The following is a 15,508-nucleotide window of genomic DNA, read 5'->3' as shown; positions in this document are numbered from 1 at the left end:
GTCCAGCAGCGAATTGGCCAAGATCACACATTGAGTTGACGGACTGACCCCCCCACCCCCCACTGACTCTGTATGTACCCAATGCTTTAGACTTGCCCCTTCTCCATAATGACTCATTTTCTTTAAGAGGGCCTAACCCTGAAGCCAGATATTGAGTAAGTTGACAATCAACACCTTTATGGGTGATGATGAAACAGAGGTAACAAGAAAATTAATTGTCTTGCCCAATGGCACCCCAAGCCTACAATCCAAATGATCTAACGCCCAAGTCAGCCCTTCACCCACTGGGTCATCCTGGCTCTCTGATAAACCTTTAAACCTTAAGGCAAATAAATACCTGTGCCTAACTGAGACAAAGGAAGGGAGGCAGAACACCCAGCCCTTTTTAAAAACAAATTCCCATTTACAGGGATCAGGTCTAGTCTACTTAGGTAGGGCCTTTGATCAACACCCTCATTTAATTGAGTCCCAGAGACAGAAAGAAAGTGACTTACAGGATTCAAACCGTGTCCTCAAAGTACAAATCTAGAGGTCTCCCTACTTTAATTCAATTAATAAACATTTACTAAGGACCTACCATGTGCCACGTACTGTGCTGAGCACTAAGGGTACAAAAATTGGTAGAAGTCCATCCCTACTCTCAAAGAGTTTACAATCTAAAAAAATGAATAAGCAAACAGATAAACAGATAAATGAAATGAATGGATAGATGAACCGTGAATTGTGGTTTTTATTGTTCAATAGTCGTTTATCATGTCCAACTCTTTGTGACCCTATCTGGGTCTTCCTTGGCAGAAATACTGGAGGGGGTTTGCCAATTCCTTTTCCAGCTCATTTTATAGATGAGAAAACTAAAGTAAATAAGGGTAAGTGACTCAAGCACGATCATACAGCTAACAGATGTCTGAGATTATATTTAAATTCAGAAAGATGACTCTAGGTCCATAGCTCACTGGTTGCTCTAATACAGACAAAGTCATAACCAAGATAAATAAGAAATAATTAACAGAGGGAAAACATTGAAATTAAGAGGGATTAGGGAAGGATTCCTGTTGAAGGTAGGATTTTAGCAGGGACTTAAAGAAATCCAGGAAAGTCAAAAATTGGGAGATAAAGAACAGGGATAGGTATAGGGGACAGTCATAGAAAATACCCAGAGTTGAGTAATGGAGGGTCTTGCTCATGGTGCATTAAGGGGGCCAGGTCACTGGATGGAAGAGGACATGTTATTGGGGAATAAGATATAATAAGACTGGAAAGGTAGGAGACAGCTGGGTTATGAAGGGTTTTGAACACCAAACAGAGTATTTTGATTTTATTCCTAGAGGATTACTGGAGTTTATTGTGTCCAGGAGGACACTGCAGGAAATGAGCTAGCAGAGAAACGTAGAGGAAGGCAGCCTGGTAGTACCAGATTTCAAACTATATTACAAAGAGATAATCATCGGCGTGATCTGGTACCAGTTAAGAAATAAGAGTGGTGGATCAGTGGAACAGATTACATACACAATCCACAGTAATAAAAGATCACAGTAATCTGGTATTTGATAAACCCAAAGATCCAAGCTTTGGAGATAAGAACTAGCCAAAATTGCTAGAAAAAAGAAGAAACTTGGTATAGACTAACAATGCACACTGCATACCAAGCTAAGGTCTTAATAGGTACATGATTTAGACAAAAAGGGTGATATTGCAAATAAATTAGGGGAGCATGGGAGTCAAATAAGGAAAGAGTTTACGGCCAAAACAAGAGATAGTGAGGAACACGGGAATTCTGATTATGTAAAATTAAAAGGCTTTTGCACAAACAAAATTAATGCAGCCAAAATTAGAAGGACAATGGGAAACTGGGAAGAAAATCATATAGCAAGTTTCTCTGTTAAAGGCAGATGCAGGGTAAAGAGGGGCCTTGGAAAGGAGTAAGGTCAGCCACTTCATCATGTAAGAGGGGTTAAGGAGGAAAGAAGGCCAAGGGAGATGAGGAAGAGGGGAGGAGAGGGAGCTGACTAAAGAGCCTTTCCAAGCTAAGGTATCTTTATACAAAGTGGCTGCTTCCATTCTAAAGGTCTTATCTTCCATTTAGAGACTAGACAAAGTGGGGCCTTACAGACACATATGGAATTCCAGATATGAGATTCCAGAATCCCAGCCCTGATACACTGTGAAAACACTGGTATTTCGTTTAAAAAAAAAAAAAAAAAAAAAAAAAAAAAGAAAAAAAAAAAAAAAACTACAGAGCCTTGGGCATGGGATACAACTGCTATTTAAAAAACGCATTTCTTCTCCAGCTCCCCACCTCCTGATCAGGAGGTGACAGCCTCAAGATGCAGGAGGAGACATAAATCTTTTGGACACAGCCAATACAGGAATTTGTTGTGCTTGACTAAGCATATTTGTTACATGGGTTTTGTTTTCCTTATTTATATTTTGTTCCAATGGTAGGGGGAGGTGAGAGGAAGAAAAACTCCATTTTTGTTAGTTGGAAAAAAATGTAAGTTTAAAAAACTCATTTTTCCTTACTTGACCCAAACCCTCAGGGAGTGAGCTGGGCCTGTCCCCAAAGTCTTCTTTCACACGGCTCATCTTAATAAGATGGATAAAAACTTTTCTTCTTAGTAGAAAAGTGGTTCTGAGCCCTTTGCTGAAGACTCCAATAACAACTCTAATATTCTGGGACACTGACCCCTTTGAATATAACAATTTGGGGAGGGAGGGCTAGAAAACAACATCCGCTGAGTTATAGAATTCTAGAATAAATAAAACCAGGCTATCTGCCATCTGAAACCACCCACTCCAATCCAACACTATCCCAGGCTCCTTCCATAAAGGAACAACGAATTCCTTGGGTCTTGTTCATTGTGTCCCTACGTGGGGGCCCAGGGTCCCAGCCTAGGCCAGAATAGATTCCCTCACCTCCTCAATCCTTGAAATTTCCATTTTGTCTCATATATAGGCATTCTCAGGAAGAAAAAAAAAAAAAACAGAAGTACTTTAGCAGCTATCAATAAGCAGTCTTATCTTGGCGGTTTTTAGGAGACAGACAAGGCTATGTGGGTTTGTCCCTTAAAAAAAAAAAAAAAGGCAGGAGTGTCAGCTGGAAAGAGGCCCTTGGCTGTGCCAGGCTTTTTAATTAGGGCTCATAAGCCAAGCATAGGGTAGGAATATATCTGCAGTGGTGAGCTGGGACCAGTCTCCAAGACCTACACTGACCACAGAAATACCACCGAGCAACCCGTGGCCTCCTAGAGCATACGGCATGTGAAAGCGTTGAGGTATATAGGTGAGATATACTATGGAGTCAACTACAGAGAGATGATAGTTGAATTCCCGGGACTTCCAAATAAGACTACGATCAGGTCAAATATGTCCAGAAAAGTTCCCTTTACAGGACTCTGTAAAACAACACTAAGACTTTCAGGACTTTTCAGGACCATGAAGTTTAACTATCATCTCTCCCTAGCCATCTAGCTGCTCTCCTTTGTTTTTACGGATGAGGAAGCTGCGATTTATCCATCATCCAAATTAAAGGTAGTCAGAATTTGAACCCCGATCTAAAGTTCTTTCCATTCCGGCACCAGGCTACCTCTTCAAAGATCTAGAAAACCAAGCTGTCCTCCTTGGCTCATTGCCTCTCTACTTTCTCACCTCCCACTCAATTCTTCATTCTTTGCAATCTGGTTTCCATACCCATCCTTCCATTGAAACTGCTCTCTCCCTCACCAATGATCTCTCCACTTCAGGATCCAATGGTCTTTAAAAAAATTATCCTTCTAGAGTCTTCTCCTTCCATGTCTCTTAGTATCCTCCTTGTTATACCTCACTAACTCCTCTATGGATCTAGCCTGCCACTCCATGGTGTACTCCCACCTCATAGAACAGTCCCTTTCTCCTCGTTAATTGTGAGTTCCATTAGGGAACTTGCCTTTTCCCTTGTTTACTGTTAAAACCTCTTTCCTTGTTAACTATATGCTTTCCCAAATCTATTTCATATTTACCACTGCCGGTGTTTCTCTCTTCAATTTGCTCTTCCCATAAATAAAGGTACCTTTTGGCAAAAAAGAAAGCATTGTGAATTCTTCCCACGTGCATTGAGCATTGTGCTTCACTAGAACAAGAAATTGCTACCCCAAACTCATCAATTATCAGGTGGAGCTGGCATCTAGCTCAGCCTGCACCGGTACCTATAATAGTAACTATTTCTTAGGAATAGGAACTTTTTGCCCATTTGCAATTTGCCCAGCTGGAAGGTGAGATAGCAGCAGAGTGACCTGAACCCATGTGGAGAATGAGACTCCTGACAAATGGCTCCTCTGGAGCAAGCCCCAGCCTGGGCTCCAGAGACCCCTGGATGCTCATCTCTTACATGGAGTCTTGATTGATCATAAAGGGTGTTCCTCCTCCTTCAATAATGTCTCCTACTCTCCCCCCAAAAAGAATGACTATTTATGGAATATTTAATTTCATATTCAAGAATCAGTCTGGTACAGTAGATCAAGTCCTGTCCTCAGAGCCATGAAGATCTGAATTTAGGTCCAGCCTCTTCCATGTGTGACCCCCTGGGCAAGCTTCTTAACCTCCCAGTGCTAAGTGACTGTAAGTCAGAGGTTCTCACCAAATTTTTTTTATCCTTCTAGAAGTCTAGTGGAACCTGCAGACCCCTATTCAAAATCATGTTGTCTTTTTTAAAAATCAGTAAATATATCTTATTTTATGAATATATTTAATAATAATAGCAAATTAAATGTAATTAATATTAACATATTTTATTTTAAATATATACATAATATTAGTAAGGAAGTCAATTATACTGAAATATAGTTAGCAAAATATTAAAAAAAAAAAAAGTTCACAGATTCTAGGTTAAAAATCTCTGCTTAAGATTGGATGTGACACCCAGTGAAAGAACATTGGGAAATGAGTGTGGACCACAACATAACATTTCCACTCTTTCTGTTATTGTTTGCTTGCATTTTTGTTTTTCTTCCCAGGTTATTTTTACCTTCCGTCTTAATCCGATTTTTCTTGTGCAGCAAGATAACGGCATAAATATGTATATATGTTTTTTTATTTAACATATACTTTAATATATTTAACATGTATGAGACTGCCTGCCATCTGGGGGGACAGGGAAAGAAGGAGGGGAAAAGTTGGAACAGAAGTTTTTGCAAAGGTCAATGTTGAAAAATTACCCATGCATATGTTCTGTCAATAAAAAACTATTTAAAAAAAAAAAAAATTGCATGTGGCCGCAAGCTGCCAACCTGCACTGAGCTTCCTCAGTAGAGGGTTCTCTATATCAAGACTAGTAAAAGCACAGATCCAGGCTGTATCTCATTCTATTCACACATGTATATATTGTTTCTCCAGCACAACAGAAATTTCTTGTTTTGCTTATGTCTTTGTACACAATAAGGGATTAATAAAAACCAGACTAAATTGGATTGAAATCCTGATTCTACTCTTTACTGCCTGTAGCCATTTAAACAAGTCATTTCTCTTTTCTTCAGTTTCCCCTTTTATAAAATGACATCTCCAAGATCAGGTTCTAGAAACTGTCCCAGATCAGGCGCATTCCACGTTTCAGGTCAAGATTTCTCCAATTGCTAATCCTACAGGCAGATTCTAGTTCAAAGGTTTTCCCTCTTGTTCTGGAAAGACCCAAATAAATGAATGAATGAAAGAAATGTAGTCTTCAAGTACTGACATAAGCCACGGCCACTGTCTGGCACTGCACTGACTAGGTCTGTTCCTACAGGTTTCCACACACCTTGGAAGTACCTGGCAAGTTCTGTGCCAGGGAATGCTCCAGCTGGGCCCACTTCTGACAGTCTGACATGATCAGACAAACCGGAGGTTAAATGAAGAAGGATAGAAGGAGGAAGCAAGAAAGTCAAAATCCCTTAAGCCCTCTGAAGACAGGGAAATTGTCTCCTGAATCATCTCCTCTGTCCTGAGGGGACAAGGACCAGGGGGCTTTGGTGCATTTTTAATCCCCATCTCTCTATCTAGGAAGCTGATTATACCTGCAGACAGACATCCTAGGTTCAGGTCCTGACCCTGCCAGTTCCTAGATGTAGGGGTACCTTGGGAAAGTTAGAGAATTGGAATGACTTAATAGGGAGCTGGGATGGGGCTGGGGAATGGCCATCTAGTCCAATCTGATAATGACCAAGTGTTCTTCAGGCTCTGCTAGAAAATCTCTGATGGGAATGTTCCACATACAAACAGCCCTCATCATGAGGGAAGCCCTTTCTCCCCAAACATTGAGCCTCAATCTCCCTCTTTTGCCTTTGTTCATTGCCCTCGGGACATCACACAGCTGATAGTGATAGTGGACAGAGCAAGGACTGCAGAGGGCCTTTGGGTTCAAATCCTTTCTGGCATGTGGGACCCTGGACTAGAATTTCATGTGATAATTGGGACTTCTCTGTGGATCCTACTTTCCTAACAAGAATGAACTCTGTTTTCAACTTAGGAATAATTGTCTTGTGAGCCTCATCGGGGTGATAGCACCACAAACACTTGAAAACAATTCTTGCCTCCCCATCCTAGATACATACTGTCCAGCTTTTCAATGTCTACCTTGAGATATGGTTGGATTAGGAGTACAATTGAACCAATGGCTCCCAAAATTGTATTTTCTACTTTCATTGCTTTCAAACAGTCCCCAGCCTGTCAGAGAACAGAGGAAACATGTCCTTGCTCAGAATTCTATTTCATGAAATAGTCCCAGTTTTCTCATCTATGAAATGGGAGACTAACACATGTCCTAGTCAACTTCTGGGCTGCTAAGACCACAAAAATGAAAACAATATGATTATATGATTTTTATATGCACTGGCTTCCCTGTAGAAAGTTCTTGGGTCACAAGAGTTTTGTGGAGTGGTAGCTATAATCAGGTCTAGAGTAGCAGTTCTAAATATGACACTCTCTGAAATAGCTCCTCCTCACTTTGAGAAAATTAGTTATTTAGGGAAAGAGAGATGAGGTCAGCCTTGACCACTAGTCAGCACATTCCAAATTTACCCTCCCTAACAACCAAGAAGATGATGTAGTCAAATGAGTGCTGACCTTGAACCAAAAAGGGCCCAAGTCCAGAACCCAGCCAAAGGTCTCCAGGATGCATACACAAAGAGAAGAACCTTTGATCTACCTCCACACTCCCCTATAACTACAACAAACTAGGGGAGGGGAATTTCCTCAACTCTCCTACAAGGTCAGCTGTCCCTATGGCAATGAATTAGTGGAGGGCTCAGTTTGAATCCTGCCTCAGACATCTACTAGCTGTGACACTCTGTACAAATCCTGAACCTCTCTAGATTTTTTTATATATGTATATGTGTATGTTTGCATGCATGTGCATATGTGTATATTATGTATATATGTACATGTATATTTACATACACATACATATATATTTATATGAAAAATAGAGATAGTAGCACCTTTCAAACTAAATTTTTGTAGCACAAATAAAATAACATTTGTAAAATACTTGACATATGATAAGGGGGAAGGGGAAGCTAGATGGCACATGGATAGAGCACCAGTCCTGGAGTCAGGGAATGTGAGATAAGGATGATAACAGATTTTATATATACTATTTTACTTTATATACATATATATATAGGGGGCAGATAGGTGGCGTGGTAGATAGAGCACCAGTCCTGAAGTCACAAGGACCTGAGTTCAAATCTGGACTCAAACACTTAACACTTCCTAGCTGTGAACTCTGGGCAAGTCACTTAACCCCAAATGCCTTAGCAAAAAAAAATAAAAATAATAAAAATAAATAAATAAATATATACACACACACACACACACACATACACATAGATCAATAGTATGATGAATGGATGAATAGTAGACACTTAAAAGTTTTCAATGCACTTTCCTCACAAGAAATTGATAGGATTTTAGTCCAAGTATTACCTTAGATGGCACAGATGGTCATCTTGTCTGACCCCATCTTTTCACAGATGAGGAAACTGAGGTACAAGGAGATTAAGGGACCCACAGGTTATAAACTGTAGCTACAAGGAATCTCAGAGGCCATCTTGTCTAACCATCTCATTTAGACAACTAAGTCCCAGAGAGATCCAATGACTCGCCTAATCCCTTGCTCCCCTAATCCCAAATCCACCATCTCTAAAATAACATTGTTCTCATTTCAAATATTTCTGTGAACTCTTTTTCATCTTTTCTCAAATCTTTGACCTGAAAGGGATGCCGGGTGATTTACCCCTTGAAACCCTTTCATCTTCCAGAGGAAAAAACTGGGACCCAGAAAGGGGGAAAAGTTTGTTAATAGTACAGACAAGATTCAATAATGCAATCTAATAAACATTTGTTAAATGCCTACTCTGTGCCAGACAAAACCTGCCCTCAAGGAGCTTACAATCCAATGGGGGAGGCAATATGCAAATCTATATATACAAAGCAAGTTCTAGAAAGATAAATGGGAAATAATTAGAGGAGGGAAGGGGCTGAAATTAAGGAGGGTTAAGGAAGGCTTTCTGTAGCAGGTGGAGTTTCAGTTGGGACTTAAGGGAAGCCAGGGAGGTCAGCAGAATCAAGTCACAGAATGCAGGAGCACCAATTCTGACTCTGAAGGAACCTTGGAATCTGGCATGGGAAAACTTAAATGATAGTTGCCACCCTGCTGCTTGCTGGTTTTGCAACATAGCATGACTTCATCTCTGTGGGCTTGGATATATACATCCGAAGAATGGGAATTCCACAGTCAAGTCTGTTTATATAACTGTCAGTTACTAATTAGATTTCTCATTGTTAATTGAGACCAGACTGGTGATTTCACTGATAGAAATTCCTTTCTACCACTCCTTATGGGCACGGGCTTTCAGAAAGTCTGAGAAAGTTGCCCAAAGTCACAGTCGCTAAAGGTCATTTGAAAGTGACTCCCTATCAGGCCTCCTCTGTACTGCCCTTCTATTACCATTAGGAGAATAATAACAGCAGCTTTTGTTTATACGCAAAACATCTTTACAAAGAATTTCATGGATATTTTAATATTCATCTGGAATCTGGGCCCAGCCTGGTTAAATGGAGGAAGGTTTGTCTCCAGGAGGAAGGCCACCAACTAGGGCCTTTCTTCAATCGCAGAATCTCATGATAGGAGACCAAGCGAAGTAGTAACAGTGGATTAATGCCTGAGGACAAAACACCCACCCTGATAAAATCAGCAGCCCTCAAAGGCTTCTTAGTTCAGAGATAATCACAGTGCTACCTACCTCAGGGGGCTGCCAAGGGGATCAAGAGAAAATGTACTCTGGGAAGATACTTTAGATGCAAATGAAAGCTGCTATTATCATTCTTCAAAATAACTGACTTTAAGGTTTGCAAAGGGCTTTACCTAAGTATATAGCTATATTTGTGATATATATATATATATCAGGTCTATACACATTTGTTTTTTATGTGTATATATACATATATGCCTATATATGTATATACATACATATCTGTATATATGGACATGTATGTGTATACATATATACATATATGCACACACAATAGATATATAGATATATATGAACACATTATAGATGCAAAACTACTTGAACAGCCCTTGAAATGCTCCAGCTATTATATGATTTTACAGAGGAGGGAAACAGAGGCATAGAAAGGCCACGTCATCAGTTGTGATGTCATAATTCTTATAAGAAGCTAAAGTCAGGTCTCTCTGACAGCAAGACCTGTGTTCTGGCCACCAAAAAGAGCCTTATTTCAGAGAACAGAATGGAACTCACACATGTCTATGTACATAAAATCCCTCTATGTTTTTTTTTCTATGTCTTGATAGAAGTAATTTCCAATCAGGATTGAGCAACTGATACAATGTTATCATATATACAAAATTTTTAAAAAGACTTTTAAAAAGATATTCTGTATTGTACTGCACTGCACTGTATTGATAACAGCTTACAATCTATGTCAGACACAGTTACAGTTACTATCTTTTTGATCCTCACAACAACCCTTGGAGATAGATACTATTATACTATCCAACTGAAAGGAAAATAAGGTTAAGTGATTTGTCCAGGGTCACACAGCATGTGAGGCCAGATCTGAACTTCCATTCTTCCTGATTCCAGACTCAGTGTCATATCATATAACCTTGCATTGGTGTAAATATACACACATATCTATATTTCCCAGACCTGAGTTTTTATCAGAATTAAGAACTCCAGGAAAGGAAACTTCCTCTACAGATGTAGCTGAGCATTTGCTTCCTCTACAATTTAGCATCTTAGAGAATTACTGGGATGACTCTGTGTATGTGTCTGAGAGAAAGAGACAGAGATAGAGTCAAAGAGATAGAGACAGAGAAGAATGAGAGAAAAAAAGAGACAAAGAAGAAGAGACAGAGATACAGACAGAGAGACAAAGAGAAAACAAGAGAGAAAAGAAGAGAGACAGAAAGGGAAAAGACAGAGGGAAAGAGAAAGAAAGAGAGTGAGAGAGAATGAGAGACAGACAGAGAAAGTAAAATTAAAGAGAGGGAGAAAGGGAAAGAGAGAAAAACAGAGAGAGACAAACAGGAGGGAGTGAGGGAAGGAGGGGAAGGGAGAGAATGAGAGGTGGGACTTGACATTATTCCTATTCAGGACTTCCAGAGTCTACAGCTGGCTCTCAAGCTCTTCATCACAAGGCTAACTCAATGGACAGACAGATTGATAGATTTAGATTTACACTTATATGTACATATGAAGTGGTGGCATTTAGCCAACATTTGTATAGTAGCATTAAAATATACAAAGCACTTTACATATATTATCTCATTAATTTCTGAAAACATCCCAATTAAGTAGGTGCTATCTCCACTTTACAGATGAGAAAACTAATATCAGGAAAGTTAAGAGTCTTATCCCCAATCACACATAAACATCTGGAGCTATGAATTTAGGTCTTCCTGTACCCTAGATCCCAAGACCTTCTCCCAGCACACCAAACCTGGGAGGTACAGCAGAGGCATTTCATCCACTCTCCCTTCTCCCTCCCCCCAACACTTTCTCTCCCTCACCCCAATATAAATATTTTCAAGATTCTGTGTTTCTCTTTTATTACACAAGATAAGCCTTTTGACCAAACCTGGCTTTAAGAACCCCAGCCCCAATGTTGCAAGAAGTTTATCCAGAGACAACAGTTGCCTGGTATTCAGGAGAATTCTGCAGATCTGAGGGGGGAAAAAAACCCAGCTGGGCCATTTCTGAAGTCACTATGCTGTTCTGCCACCTTGATAGCATTATTGCTCTGAGAGAGAAAAAGAGAGAAGAGAGGAAGGGAGGGAGGGAGAGAAGGAAGGAGGGATGAAGGGATGGAGGAAGGAAGGAAAGAAGGAAGGAAGGAAAGAAGGAAGGAAGAAAGGAAGGAAGGAAGGAAGGAAGGAAGGAAGGAAGGAAGGAAGGAAGGAAGGAAGGAAGGAAGGAAGGAAGGAAGGAAGTTAAAATGACATGTGGATGGATGCTTAGATAGATAGACAGACAGAAAGGTGGATAGATAAAAGATGGAAAGATAGATATGTGATTGGACAGATAGTAGACAGATAGAAAGATAAACAGAGAGAAAGAGTTGGATAGAAAGATAGATGGAAAGATTTTTAAAAAGCATCTTTATACTGTGAAAGTGCTGCAGAAAGGCAGGGCTTGCTCCCAAAGGGGCACCTCTTCCTCCTCACTCTCTCATCTCTACCAAAAGGCCCCCTCTTGTGAGAGTCACAGCACCTGGTGTAAGGGGACACTTGCATCTCCTCTTTCTGACCTGAAAATAAAAAAAAAAAAAAAGTCTCTTCTTTTAGGGACAAGGGAAGGAATCTGGATCCACTAGGCGAGAGAGGACAAAGAACCGAGTATTTCCCCCTCATTACCATTGCAAATCCTCTCGGATCCCTGGGGTGCTTCGAGCTGTTTTGGACAAATCCCTATCCAAATGAAATACCCACAAGCACAGAAGGGAGGTCACCAGACCATCCAGGGCACTGACCCAACAGTCTCTGGTCAGGGGCTGTGGATGACCCACACAAGGGCCAAAAAAAAAAGGGGTGGGGGGAGACAAACTGTAATCACTCGTTTCTATAGACCCTGTAGCTTAACAAAGTGCTCACAACAACTCAAATAAGAGAACAGTAGAGGTTATTTGTTAAGTATAGGAGTCATTATCCCTTTTTTTCCACAGATAAAGCAAGTTGCCCAGCTAAAGTGACCTCCTGGTTATCCTCCATCCCTGTACCTTTGCACAGGCCTTTCCTCAAGTATACAGAGAAAGAAGTTTAATGGAGGAGAAAAAGGACTTGATTTAAAATCAGAGAAGCCATTTATTTCTCTGTCATTAGGGCTCATGTGCTTCATCTCTAAAACAGGGGAGCGGAGAAGGGGAAGAAGTAAATATCCCCTAAGGTCTGTTCCAACTTAAAATGTAGGGTCCTAGGTGTCTGGGACAGAATTTGAACCTAGGTCCCCTACCTCACAATTAAAAACTGTGACCTTTACAGGGGTAAGAGGAAAGATCTCTTGGTTCCTTGGATTTTTTCCCCACCATGTTACTTAGGAGAATGAGAGCCTCTTTGGCCCCTATCTCCAGCCCTCAGAATTTAGCGGTCTTGTTATGGTCCCGTGTTACCTCCAAGAGCAAGACTAACTGTTTAAAACCTCCTTAGATGTAAGCAGCGGTCAAGAGCAGCAGGGCACTGTCTAAGAGCTGGCCAGGGAGCCCTTTCTTTCTGCTGGACAATACAGAAACCAAACAGAGCAACCACAGGGCCAGCCCTCCTGCTGTAATGAACCAATACAAGCCCCTCATCTTGCCACTCAACTGCATCGAACCAACACATTCAAACATCTCTTTCTAGAAACAAGATTCTGTCCCCACAAAGGGCACTTGAAAACAGTATCATGTCAAAAAGAAAAGGGGGAGAGGGAGGAGCAGAGGAGGGTCAGCTACTATAGGGAAGAAAAAGTTTAAATGGAGGACCCCAGTCGCCACTACTAGGGTACCTGTGACCTTTACAGAAATAGATTTCCATGGTAAGAGGGGAGAAGCCTGTACCCTGAGGAAGGGAGGGGGGTCACTTGGATAAGAAGGTGGTTTTTGGTGGCCATTTAATATGGAGAAAGGAAAGACCCGTCCTTTTTAAAATGTTTTATAACTAGTTCTGTATCAACTAACTGACCGATAATTAAGGAACAACAAGAACCACAATTATGGAGTGGATGTTTTGGGGCAGGAAAGAGGAAAAAAGCTTCCGCCCAAATGACCTTACCTCTGACAAATGACCCATGCCCAAACCCAGAGACCATTCCCAGTTAAGGACCACCCAGCTTAAAACTTAGAAAGTCACTGGACATACAGAGCTTTTAAAGTCTCTGGACAAAAGCACTGTTTGGAAAGGAGGAACTGATCTTCACCCCCATTGTGTGTAGGGGGAGGGGAGAAGAGGGGGAAGTGAAGGGAAGGGAAGGACCCTCTGAACCTAACTACCTTCTTACATTGTTCTTCCCACCCCAATTAAGCCTTCACTTCCCTTGGAGAGTTTGAAAGGAGATGTCATTTAAAAAACACACACACAGAGCAGCTTTCTCCCATCCCCCAGTCATCAGCTCTCCTCCAATGGCGATTATTTCCCACAAAAATGCTATATTCCTGAGTATAATCTGCTATAAGCCAAAGTCCATTTTTTGAAGGAAGTCAGAACAGAAGGTGGGTAATTGTTTTGATTAGCTTAATACCATGGTAACCCAATGGCGAGGCAACAAATGACTGAAGGAGAGAAACGCCGATTCAGCAAAAAAAAAAAAAAAATTAAGCCTGATGCATAGCAAGCAGCTGGCAGAGAGATGCTGCAGGGACCATGGATGTAGCAGGCACACAGCAAGAAAGAATGGGCCAGGAGAAGAGGCGAAGGAGGAAGGGAGACTTTTGTGAAGGGGAGACTTCATTAACACAGACTGGAGGCAGGGCTTGGGAGTGTCCTCAAATGAACATGGAATAGTTAAGGGCTGTGACAAAAGAAGAAATGCCGAAGAAGCTCTCGGGCCTAAAAATGGGAACAGACCGGGAGGGGGGAAGGGGGGGGGGGGGCGGGAGTCTGTGTAGGAGGGACATCAGGGGTGCTGGAAGCTAAAACTTGTCATCTGACCTCTTCCCCCAAAGTCCCTGAAAAGGGGAAGGACCTCGTGCCTCTAGAAGGATAAATTTGTCCTGCAATACAAGGCTGTCTCCTCCTCTCCCTCACCTCCCTCCAGCCCCGGCCCTCCCCACTCCGGCAGTCCGCACTCTGGAGGAAAGACTCGCTCCGGTTAGTTCAGAGACGTGCAGCTGCCAATCAGCAGCATGGAAAGAAGGGATCCGGGGCGTACAGATCTAAGGAGATATCGACAGCCAGAGAAAGAGAGAGAGAGCGCGAGAGCTAGGTTCAGGACTCCCAGAACTTCCCCCCACCCCCCACCCCAACCCCAGGGCTTTCATTTTTGCTTTTGCATCCCCAGAGTCTGGCACACAGTAGGCCCTTAATAAATGCTTGCTTGCTGGATTTGCAACAGCACCCAGAAAGCAACTTAACGCTGCAAAGTTAGGGGAGTGGGCAGAAGGGGTGGTGGAGGAGGAGGTGGGGTAGTTGGCACCGGATCCAAAGCCCGCCTCTCTCCGGTCTCATCCTCTCCTGCCCCTGCCCCTGCCCCGGCTGGCCGGACAGCAGACTGGGGGAAGGGGTCGAGGGGAGAGAACCCCGTTCCCCCCTAACCTTGCCCAGCTCCGTACCTCCAGGGTCCTGATCTCCTGCTGGGTGAGGTCGTTGGACACCGCACACTTGGTGCGCAGCCCCCGCAGGCTGCTGATGGAGATGTCGATGAGTTTCTGGAGCTGCCCGCACTGCTGTAGAGCCCGGCTGGCCGCGGCCCCGGCCCCAGTCCCAGCTGCCCCCACATCTGCCGCAGCTGCCGCGCCCCCTCCGCTCTCCTTTTTCTCCCCCATCGCTGCCGCCGCTCGGAGCGCCGCTCTATCCATGCCTCGGCATCGGGACCCGGGGGGTTGGGGCGCGCGGGCGAAGCGGGAGGAGCCCCGAGCCAGAGCCCGGCCACCCGGGCTGGCGGGGAGCCACAGACGGCCGGAGCGCGCGGTTGGGGCTCCCTGCAGCAGGCGTCTGCTGCTGCTGCCGCTGTGCTACTGCTGCTGCCGCTACTCCAGCTCCGGGTCTAGCCCCTAATTCAGCTCCAGCTCCTGCTCCGGCTCCTGCTCCGGCTCCTGCTCCTGCTCCAGCTCCCGCTCCGGCTCCGGCTCCAGCTCCGGCTCCGGCTCCGGCTCCTGCTCCTGCTCCGGCTTGGGCTCCAGCTCCGGCTCCTGCTCTTGTTCCTGCGGCTCCGCCGCCTTGGAGCCCGACGCAAAGCTAGCGCTCAGCGCCGCCGCGCCTCCGACGGCTGTCTCTAGGGCTCCGCTCTCAGGCTCTCCAGAGTAGCTGCCGAGGCTCGGCGGGGGCCCGCGGGGGATGCCGGGA

General features: G+C 43.3%; 1 protein-coding gene across 6 annotated transcripts in view; it reads right to left on the bottom strand.

Annotated features, from left to right (window-relative positions):
- Positions 1-15,283, bottom strand: part of KSR1 (kinase suppressor of ras 1) — a 199,985-nt gene extending 184,702 nt beyond the window's left edge. For all 6 annotated transcript variants that reach the window (XM_031967660.1, XM_031967662.1, XM_031967663.1 and 3 more), the window contains exon 1: positions 14,776-15,283. In XM_031967660.1, coding sequence (XP_031823520.1) covers positions 14,776-15,021 — 246 coding nt within the window. In that variant the 5' untranslated portion in view covers positions 15,022-15,283. The remainder of the gene's footprint in view (positions 1-14,775) is intronic.
- Positions 15,284-15,508: the final 225 nt, after the last annotated feature.

The sequence above is a fragment of the Sarcophilus harrisii genome, chromosome 4 (assembly GCF_902635505.1).
Source record: "Sarcophilus harrisii chromosome 4, mSarHar1.11, whole genome shotgun sequence".
Classification (NCBI taxonomy): Eukaryota; Metazoa; Chordata; class Mammalia; order Dasyuromorphia; family Dasyuridae; genus Sarcophilus; species Sarcophilus harrisii.
The sequence above is the reverse complement of the archived record's forward strand: the minus strand, read 5'-3'. Positions and strand labels throughout refer to the sequence as shown.